Genomic DNA, 10,665 nt, shown 5'->3' with positions numbered 1-10,665 from the left:
GAAACACTGTCTCGATAAGCTGTCCAAGCTGGGGTTTTGAACTTGTTCTATAGCCCAGGGCGAGTCTAGAACTTTCTATTCTTCCTCCTTAGCCTCCTGAGTGTCAGGGATGCTAGGCCTGCAGTTCCAGGGCAGGCAGCAATTTTTTTTGGTCTTTGTCACGCTCCTTGTACATCCTCAGTGGCCTGGACCTCTCTTGGGTGTAAGGGCAATACATGTATGCAGGCATTTCTCACCTCCATTACCATCCTATCATTTGATGTCTAGAAATCTAAGTCATCCTGGCCAAAGCCATCTACCTTGCCCCCAACCTGGGTACAAGCCAAGCTTCCAGCTGATCCTTCATCTTCCCCTTTCCCTTGCTTTGGAAGCCTTGGGCTGGAGGGGACTTCTTGCTCAGAAGAGAAACTTTCTGGATACATCATGGGGACTTTCCTCTCTGCATGTAAGACCCTGCTGTTCTTGGCTTTGGTGCACTTGAGGTCTCCACTTGTTAAGTCTCCATCTGAGCCTTTCTGAGACACCTGTGAACAGTTGTCCAGAGACGATGCCCTGGAGGAGCATGCTGTGTGGTGGCTCTGGGGACCTGGCCTTTGATGGTGGTTCTGGAGCCTCCCCTCTTGGTCTAGGCTGGTGTTTTCAGAACCCACCCTTCCCTGGCTCTCTCCTGAGCTCACCCAAGGACTGTCTTCCTTTACATCTTGATTTCTTCCTTCTACCTCCTGCTGTCTTTCTCTGGAAGATCCCTGAATCTCCACAGAGTGAGTACCCTGTCTTGCTGGAGCCTCTAAAGTGCCTCCATCTCTAAAGCTCTGGTGCAGGGTGTCCTCCTTCCCGATCTCAGTCCCCTCTAACTGCTGGCTTTCTTGGGCAGTGCCGATGCAGATTTCCCCATCTTCCTCAGTGGCTTCATCCTCTTCTGGTGCACAGCAACCAGATCCTTCTGTTTTCAGAATCTCGGGATCCTCCTCTGCTCTCAGCCTCTGTTTCCCTTCCCCCTCCTCTCCCTCAGCCACCCTAAGCCCTTGTGCCAATTTCAGCCCTTGCTTCTCATCAGCTCCCTGGACAGTTCCGAGGTCCTCCTGAGACAACATCCTTCCTGTCCTCTGAGGGGCCACCTCCATGGCCTCTCTATTGCTGCTTCCTCCTTTCTTGCTCTGTAGAATTTGCTGCAGGTCAAAGGCCTTTCTGACAGGAGCACCAGAGACTGTTGCAGCATCCTTTGGGAATCTAGGGGTCCTCTTTTTCTTCAGACAGATTTCACAGGGACAGAACTCATCCTCCGCAGGCCCTGCACCTGACTTGGTCCCTAAGGCTGTTTTGAGTGTGGGCCCATCCTCCAGGGTGAGGGAGAGGGGACCCTGGCCAGGGATAGCTGAGAAGTTGCGCAAGCCCTGAAGGCGACGCCTGCGCTGCTCTGTCTGTAGAGAAGCCTGGCCTCTGAGGGCTTCCCGGGGTGGTTCTGGAACCATCCTCCCTGCCCGGCTCTGGATCTTCCTGACTTCCATAACAGTGCTTGCCTGCAGCCGTCGGCCCACATCCTGCTCCAGCTCGGTCACCATCTGGTCCAGCAGGTGATTGTCATGAAGGTCCCATCGGGCTCGGAGTTCGGCTGTGGCATCAGCCAGGTGAGCCATGAAGGCTTTCTCTATCTTCTTCAGCAGCTTGGACACCCAGATTGGGTCAGGGTCCAGAGATCCCTTGTGAGCTATGGATGTGGTCATCTCCCTGGTTCCTGAGCTGGCCTTGATGCAGGCTTGCTTGCAGTCCCTTGCATCCAATCTGGATATCTCTTCCAATCCTAGCTCCAGTTTGTGAGCGCTTTGATGCTCACGAACCCTTGAGTTGCTCTTGCTGAAATGCTGAGGGGACTCTGTGGATTCCTCTCTCCCATCTAGGGGCCACAGTCCTCCAGAGGCTGCATCAGCTCCTGCTTCATCTGTTGGCACTCTGGTATCTTCTGGTGAACCTGTCCCATCCTGAGAGCCAGCTGCAAGCATTTCCTGACTGCAGACCCTAGCCCCTTCTTCTGGCAGCTCCTTTCCATGGACACTATTTTCCTGTAGCCTTTCTCTTACTCTCCCTTCTGTTTCTTCTGACAGTGCATCACCTTCCAGCATCGTGCTATGGACCGATTGTTCTGGGGCATTGCCCCATGTCTGCTTCCTGCCTCCTGTACCCGTCTCCTCCCCACCGGTGGCACAAGCCCTCACCTGGGAGACAGATGAGACTGTGGAATGACTCATTGGCTCTGGGTACCCCTGGCTCCTGGAATCAGGTCTTTGAGAGGGGATTTTCAAGGGCAAATCTCTCTTCTCGGGAGCCAGGGTGTTATCCATAACACAGGGCACACTGCTCTCCCCTGAGCCTCCAGAACCACTGCTCACATCCACACCGGAGGAGGAGGTGGGTGTGATGTCCTCAGTCCCTAGCAGAGCCTGGTGCGAAGTGAGCTTCCTGAGGCTGAAGTCCAGCTGGCCTTGCCAAAGCTCACTCCCAGGCCACAGGGTCTGGGAGAGTCTCAGCATCTCCTGGTACTTAGGGGACTCTTCAAGCCTCACTTTGCCATCCAGAGGCCCCAGACCCTCATCAAAGAAATGGAGCCTGGCAAGGCAGGCAATGAAGGCCCCAGCAGAGCTACTGAGCCTCTGGGCTACTGTGCTAGAGACCTCTGGTAGACTGCTGGGCCTGCCTGGCTTGGAGCCCAGCAGGGCCTTCATGATCTGTGTAGAGGCTGCGACCCTAGTGGGGAGTGCACATAGACTTACACCATGGTCCACTCTGGTCCCTTCTCCTAGTCCAGCTTCTGCAGGGGCCTTGAGCCTTTCACCTGATGTTGTATCTGGATGCAGATCACTTCCCAGTCTGCAGCACACAGAGCCAGGTCCTGAGAGGACTCCCGCTGGCTCTGGGTGCTCATCGGTAGCCCCTTCCGGGGGCTGCTGTTTGACCTGAGATGGTTCCCCCAGGACTCTCAAAGAGCAGCTATCACCCGGGTCCTCCTTGGGACCTTCTGAGCCATCACTGGGCACCTCTGTGTTCTCATCTGCCATCTCATACGTCATGAGTACCGGCTTTTCTGGGATGTTGCCTAGCCACTCACGAACCACAGCATCTGGAGAGGCGTAAGGCAGAGCACTCGGCGTCACACCACCATCTGCTTCCCGCTCCTCAAGGCTACTCCTGACACCGGGGGACTTCACCAGCAGAGTCCTCCTGGGCCTGGCAAAGCCATCCGCTCGACTGTGACCGCTGCTGGTGCTACCGTTGCTTGCAGACTCCCTCCCAAAGCATGTTTGCTCCTTGGGTGGAGTTGGGCAGAAACTACTGCCCCCTAAGCAGGCCTCAGAGATGGAGGCTTGTGTCTGACCACTGGGGGCTGCAAGGGGAGAAGATGGCGCAGCCTGTAAGCAGCAGCAATCGTGGTAGGTTCTTGGATCTTCTGCCTCAGAGCATCTGTCCAGTAGCACAGAGGATGAGAAAGGCTCAGGGGTGGTCCCTGCCTTGTCCCACAGGCAACCAAGCTCTCCCCTGTGGGCAGGTGTGGGAGTTGATGAGTGAGCCTGGCACTTGGTGTCCCCTGCTGGCTCCACAGAGTGAGTGCTGTGGCAGACACAGTCTGAGCCACTCACGGCGATGGTGGTGGCTTTGCTGGTGGCTTGTGGTTCCTGAAGATCAAGAGAACTAGAGAATGGGGATCTCAGATCCTCAGAGGCTTGATTCCCAGCACTGGGTGAATTTGAAGGAGATTGTGGTGCTGGGCTTCCTGGGCAGGCCTGTTCTCTTTCCTGAGGCATTGGCATTTGCAATGCTGTGTCCAGTGAGGATTGAGTGTCCCTGCAATAGTGATCCTGCCTGGCATGGCCTTTCTGAGCCACTTGGTAAGGGACAGAGACACTGGGCAAACACACAACACTAGCTGGCCTCTTCTGCTTTCTCTGCCTCCATTGGGCTGGGGCACAGGCAGGAGCTGGGAGAGCATCTCTCTGTGTGTCCTGAGAGCCAGAATGGCTTGGAACCAGGGGCAGTCTCAGTTCAGGCTCTCCTCTGATCTCCTGACCCCTCGTGCCCTGTCTATACTTCTCTGTCTGAAGACCCGTGTGATTCAAAGGTAAGTGACTCTGGGTGGAAATACAGGGGTTGTCACCCTTGGTGACTTGCTCCCGGGAAGCCATGACCCTTGCCTGGCTTGAGCCTCTGTGGAGCTGACCACCACCTTCACTAGACTCCTCACGAGACTTGGCACTTGATGTATCAGACAGGGCCCTTTCTGTACTTTGGGTCTCGGGTCTCGAGCCATGGGGTCCTGTGTCCTCTAGGCAGAGGCCTTCACCAGATTCCAGGTCAGTCTCACTGTGGGAAGAAGCTGAGGAGACTGGATGCAAGGTGTCACTGCCTGTATCGCTGTCTGGAGTCCAAGGACAGCAGGAGCCTGGCTGGACACTTCTAGGGTGCCTGGGAGTTGAGACTCGGCTGGCATTATCCTTGTCATGCCCTTTCCTATGATTGGCCTTCTGTCTCCAGTGGCTCTTGCATCCAGAGAGCTTAGCCAGACCCCATCTCCTTCGAGGGGTTGGTCCTGTGCCCTCAGGGGTGGTCAGGGGGTTCTTCCATATGTCATAGCTGGGCTGTGACTGTTGGCCCACATCAAAGGCTTCCTGGCATCCTCCATCATAGGAACCCAGTCCCTGTGCCCCAGGCTTTAAGATGCCCCAAGGGTAGCCCTCCTGTCTGCAACAGAACCTGTCAGCCTCCCTCGGGTCCTGATCCTTTCCACTGGCTGCTGTGAAGACACTGGCCTGCCCCACCCTTTGGGACCACCGCAGGGTGTCCTCGCCCAGAAGTTGGAAGCGGACTTTCATTTCCACAGACAGACTGCCGTCCTCATTCATGCAGACCTTCTTCTCCACATCATCAGCAGCCACCAAGGAACCAGGTGGGACAGGCATGTCCTGAGGGCACCTGTCCAAAGCAGGGCCTGCCCAGGCTTGATGACCGGATGCTGGATGGTCACTGAGACCAGACCTCTCTGACGTCAAGGAAACCTGCCGCAGCTTGCCACCAGACCTGCCCCTTGAGTGTATGACACTTTGCTTGGCGTTAGGTCCCCAGCAACCTGTCACACAGTGGAGCAAGAGAGAAGAGAACAAGGCAGTGAGCTACTGGGAAGGACAGGAGCTGAGAGACAAGGGCAGAGCCACTCTAGAAGGGCCCGTGGGTGACAACAGAAGAACTGAGAAGAACTGAGGCTGAATCCCACCCGAAGCCACCAACTCCCCGCTATTTCTGGGTCTGAGACTGACTTGCACGGCTTCATTGTGGGGCCATGCACACAGCGCTTGCTGCGCATCGAGTTGCCGCAGGGAGCTTCTTGCACAGATCCTTCAGTGCATAGTGATGCTTGCTGAATAGGCACCAGCACAAGCAGTGTCTGGAGAGAGGGTGGCATGGTCGGTGGAGCCACATAGTGGGAATTCATTAGCCTGGGACAGGAGGCAAGCTAAGGCTGCTGCCCGTGATCTGATCATAAGCTGTAAACTGATGTGTTGATTCCTGGTGACCCTCACAATGGCCAGGTTCTTGGGCTGAAGAAAGATTTCTAGGAGAGGTCTAAATATGCAGCATCAGTTCCTGAGGGTCTAGCCTGCACCCAAGGTAGAAAACTAGAGTGGGCGCCTCATGGGGTAGAGAGTAGCCTTAGAGAAAAATGGAGTCCTGGCTGTTTCTCATTTCATCTCCTGAGCTATACTTAGTAGGATGCACCTGGGTCCAGAAGGACAAACCTCTTGAACACATCTGGACAGGAGAAAGCATCAAGCAAGCCTGGTGGTTCTTCTGTCATGGGCCCAACCATTGTCTTTGGTCATTTTCTTAATGGAGTCCCACAAAGGAGAGCCATTTGCTTATTCGCCAAAGTCTTCCTATTACCAGTTTGGGAGTTTTGCTGTAATTTTATTCTGCATTTGCAAAATGTGTCCTCAAAATAACATATTTTAATAATGAAGCCTAGACTCTGGCTTAATGTGGACTTTTTGTTTTTGGTTTTCAAGACAGGGTTTCTCTGTATAGCCCTGGCTGTCCTGGAACTCACTCTGTAGACCAGGCTGGCCTTGAACTCAGAAATCCGCCTGCCTCTGCCTCCCAAGTGCTGGGATTAAAGGCGTGCACCACCACCGCCCGGCTGGCATGTGCTACCACTGCCCTGCTTAATGTGGACTTTTTGGTGAATCTAATGTGTCTGGATGGATGATGGCCCATAGTTGTGGCATGTTTTAATCATCGTAACTTGCTGTAGACCACCACTGATGCCTCAGGCAGCCATATCTCTGAAGGACTTAAATGTTCTGCTCAACAGAGCGCACAACCTCTGTGATGACATGCCCACTGGGAATCTTAATGGTTATTTAGACCCTAAAAATCTTAAGCTCAAATTTCTGTGTGTTAAAATCTACACTGCTCCCGGGTGTCTTCAGCAGTGCTCTGCTCGGTTAAAGCAGACAGAAGAAGAAAGAAGCAAGAGAGACCCAGCATAGCTGGAAGAGCAAGGAACCGGGCCAAAGCACCTTTCCTATGGGTCTGGGACTGATAACTACCAATATGATAGAGCTGCTGTCCCATCTAAAGAACTTGGGAAGTCCCAGAACCCACTCACCACGTTCACTCCTCGCAGTCACACCAGATAACTTTCTGGTCCTGTTTCCTCTGTCATTTTCCATCTCCAGACATCTGAAGGCCTCGTTCCCAGCACATACCAGCACAGAGGGGCCATCAAGGAGTGTCTGCAGAGAGTCCACCTGGAAGAGGTTAACACAGAGTTGGGAGCCCGGCCTGCAGAGCCCCTCTGCTCCGGAAGGCGCAGGAAGGAAGACCCATCTCCTTAGCCTTTCTTCTTTTTGTTTTTTTTTTCCTCCAATTTTTAATTAGGTATTCACTTTATTTACATTTCAAATGCTATCCGAAAAGTCCCCTATACCCTCCCCCCCCACCCACTCCCACTTCTTGGCCCTGGTGTTTCCCCTGTACTGGGGCATATAAAATTTGCAAGACCAAGGGGCCTCTCTTCCCAATGATGGCTGACTAGGCCATTTTCTGATACATATGCAGCTAGAGACAGGAACTCTGGGGGTACTGGTTAGTTCATATTGTTGTTCCACCTATAAGGTTGCAGACCCCTTCGCTCCTTGGGTACTTTCTCTAGCTCCTCCATTGGGGGCCCTGTGTTCAGCTGTTTCTTGCGAGGCTAACCCAGTGCCTGCACAGAAGTGGATGCTCACAATCAGCTATTGGATGGAACACAGGGCCTCCTTAGCCCTTCTTAACTCTTACATGTACCATTCTGGATTCCCACATCCCACGCCTTTATCACTAGCCAGGGGCTGAGAACCCACTGCCTTCAAGAAGATCTCTTTCTCGGTTCCCACCAGCTGAGAGTCTGTGAATACAGGTTACTCTGGATAGAAAAGAAGCTGGAACTGTTAAGCTGCTCCTCTGAGCACACATCTACCTTCTAGAATATGTTTTGTAATGTGCTCGCAGCAGAATGTTCAGTGCCTCCATCTGGAGATCTGATCCTTTGCCCAGGTGGGGTCCTCTCCAGGATTTGACAACTTTCCAATATAATTCAAACCAGTTGCCTCCACGTGAGTAAATGAACGAGGGCAGAGCACAGCTCTCCCAGGGAGCCTCTCTATTCTCAAATTCTACCCTTTCCTTACACCTGCCAGCAGGTGGACATGTTTCTGCTTACTCCTGGCTCAGGACCCATCATTCCAGTAAATAGAACTTTACTCTTAGAGTGCAAGGGCTATGGAGTGGCTAGGTTTTCCACTTGAGAATGAGGGACTCGGAAGGACGTTAGTATTTATCCAGAGGACACATACTCTTCGCCAACCACACACATCTGTGTTATGCTCCGTATCATCCAGCCCAGTTCATTAAATGACCCCTTTGTTTCTTTTAACTTGGAGGTGGATTTATTCTTCGGGTAGCTCTCTATGCCATCTCGCAACCACAGCACCAAATGCTGGGGAGGCAGTGGAGTGCCAGAGACTCTTCCATTACAGCCCCACTCAGGGACCATGAAGGGCCTAGAGGGGTATTCAGGAGATGTTGGATTTGGAACGGAATAGACTTTGTTTTGGTTAAAGACGGTCCTCGTTATAGAGGGAACAATGGCTGTGTAGTGGCTAGGCATTCCGCTTGAGAATGAGGGACTCAGAAGGACCAAGATTGGAGGGTTACTGCCAAGGAGCTCTAGAGAAGCTGCTCCCAAAGGCTCCCCCACAACTGGCTACTGGGTGAAGACATACTTGCCATAGGTAAGTGATCACCAATTGAACTAAGGCTTGTGTTTTGCACACCTGCAGGGACTCAGCCAGACACACCTGGTGAGAAGCTAAGCAAACCGAACCTCTCTGTCCCAGCTGCTGTTACGCAGTGAGGGCATCTCTGTTGAAGCAGTTCTTATTCACTGGAATGGAATTGACTTTGTTTTGATTAAAGATGGTCCTTGTTCTTTCTCTTTTCAATATGACCGTTGTGGACTTACAGAATACCTACTTATCACTGGTGTAAGCCAGGGAGGTGGCTGCCTTCACAGCAGAAGATACAAGATAACACCAAGAATTTGCTATGTATCTGGGTATGGTGGTGTATACCTTCAATCCCAGCACTCAAGAGGCAGAGACAGGTGAATATCTATGAGTTTTGGGTCATCCTGGAATACATAGCAAGTTTCAGGCCAGCCAGGATACATAGTGAGACTCTATTCCAAAACAAACAATAAGAAATCACTTTGTGGCTACACACTCTATCACCCACAGAGTGTGGAGTAGTGGAATGGATATTCTCTGCAAGATTCCATGTGGGAACCAGCTGGGAATCACCCCTTTATGAGGTTGAACTGTTTTCCTACAGAATGTGATATGCATTTCCAAAGGCAAGTGATGTGAGCTGCTGCCTTCATGTGAACAGACTCCTGGGATGAGAGTCATTCGTTCTCACCAGCAGACAGACAGCACAGAGACAATGTGGCATTGGGCAGATAGTAAATATGACATGTTTCCTTTCTTTCTTTCTTTCTTTCTTTCTTTCTTTCTTTCTTTCTTTCTGTTTCTTTTTTGAGACTAACCTAGAATTCTCTGTGTAGCCCAGGCTGGTCTCATGTCCTGCAGGTAGCACACAGCAGCTGGAGGCAAGGGAAGACCTTGCCTCCAGCTGCTGTGTGCTACCTGCAGGACATGGTGAGCTCTCTCTGTAGAACCAGCCCCAATCACACACTTCAGCTTTCTAGACCTGGCTCCTAATACCCTGCATTAAATATCTTAGTGCTCAAGGTACCTTGGGTGATCTATTTCCTGCACTGAACTCAGATGGAAATGGCCTGTTGAGAGGACGTCATAACAAATGAGGAACATGTATAAGACTCAGGACCTGCTGTGTGCTAAGTGCTTACTAAATGGGAGCTATGAGTGGGGTGGCCATGTGTGTATGCAAGAGTATGGGTGTGCATATGCTTGTACATGTGCAAGCATGTATGTGTGCATGTGCATACATGCATGCATGAGTGTGTGTGCCTGACTCAGGTTCTCATGCTGGCATGGCAAGCACTCTACCAATTGAGCCATTTCCCCAAGTCTGATGAACAGATCTGACCTCGTGTCTCCACACTCGTCCTTCACCTTTAATTAGCAATGCGCAATCAAGGCTGCCTTGCTCATCCATCTATGTATTTTGACCCAGGGTCCAAAGGAAAGACATTCCCCACAGCCTACCTTCTTCCCCCGGCTGGTGTACACCTGCTTGACAGGAAAGCGCAGAAGCTCAGAGGCCTTGCCGAGGAAAGCTGCCAGACTCCTGGTGTTCTTGTGACTGAGAACCACTGTCTGCTGGCATCTAGGATCCCCGTTCTTCACCAGAGTCATCCTCCTTGGGGCCACGGGACCTTTCCAGGAATAGGATGTTTCTGGAGCTTCATGCCCACCTTGGAAAACCTGTGACTGCCCAGCAGAGGGGCTTTTCCGTTGAAGCCGGCCTGGCTCTCTATGAGTTTTGGGGGGCTTCCTATCAGAGCAGAGGTAGCAGCCCCCATCTTGCAGCTGCTCCAGGGCACTGAGGTCATGCAAGCCCTGGGGTGTGGTGACAGAACGCACCCCAAAGGAAAGAGGCATGCGCTGAGACAGCTCATCCATTAGGGAGCTGAAGGTCTTGAAGGTGCGCTGGTGAACAGCCAGGCGAACCCCAGCAAACTGGGGATCTCCTCTCTTGAGGAAGGTTATCTTCTTGGCCGGTGTCACCTCAGTAACGGAGGGAGTGTGAGCCACGGAGGGCAGGAGACACTGCCGGTGGCTTGGTGCAGGGTGGCTTGGTGCAGGAGCATCTCTCATGTCTCCTGGGGTGCTGTTCATGATGTGGGGGCCTAGACAGCTCTAACAGACAAAGGAAGAGAAGCTCAGATGTTAGCTCCCAGATTAGGACGACCCAGTCTCCTCCCTTCTTTATGAAGGTGCTTTCTGACACCTCAAATTAGTTCCATCCAGCTATGTCGGAAGAGTCTGATCCAACTGGGTTAAAAGGTAAAGATTTAGCACTGGGGAGAGCTGAGTGCCCACCCCACCCCCCACCTCCGCCACTTGCTATCTATGTGACCCATAGAGGTAGCAGCCC

General features: G+C 52.4%; 1 protein-coding gene across 1 annotated transcript; it reads right to left on the bottom strand.

Annotated features, from left to right (window-relative positions):
- Window positions 1-263: 263 nt before the first annotated feature.
- Rp1l1 (RP1 like 1) lies at window positions 264-10,406 on the bottom strand. The gene is made up of 3 exons (XM_021182552.2): window positions 9,774-10,406; window positions 6,653-6,794; window positions 264-5,116 (listed from the first exon to the last, which is right to left on the bottom strand). Exons 1-3 carry the CDS (start codon window positions 10,404-10,406, stop codon window positions 264-266), a joined length of 5,628 nt encoding a protein of 1,875 aa, XP_021038211.1.
- Window positions 10,407-10,665: the final 259 nt, after the last annotated feature.

This window comes from Mus caroli, unplaced genomic scaffold (assembly GCF_978045245.1).
Source record: "Mus caroli unplaced genomic scaffold, Mus_caroli_1 scaffold_12, whole genome shotgun sequence".
In the NCBI taxonomy this organism is placed as follows: Eukaryota; Metazoa; Chordata; class Mammalia; order Rodentia; family Muridae; genus Mus; species Mus caroli.
The sequence above is the reverse complement of the archived record's forward strand: the minus strand, read 5'-3'. Positions and strand labels throughout refer to the sequence as shown.

What these genes read in the sequence shown, in the direction of transcription:
- Rp1l1 (XM_021182552.2), bottom strand. Translation starts at nt 10,406, where the DNA reads ATGAACAGCACCCCAGGAGACATGAGAGATGCTCCTGCACCAAGCCAC. An exon ending in ACACCAGCCGGGGGAAGAAG is followed by an intron (nt 6,795 to 9,773) that starts GTAGGCTGTGGG and finishes AACCTCTTCCAG; the next exon opens with GTGGACTCTCTGCAGACACT. An exon ending in GACTGCGAGGAGTGAACGTG is followed by an intron (nt 5,117 to 6,652) that starts GTGAGTGGGTTC and finishes ACTGTGTGACAG; the next exon opens with GTTGCTGGGGACCTAACGCC.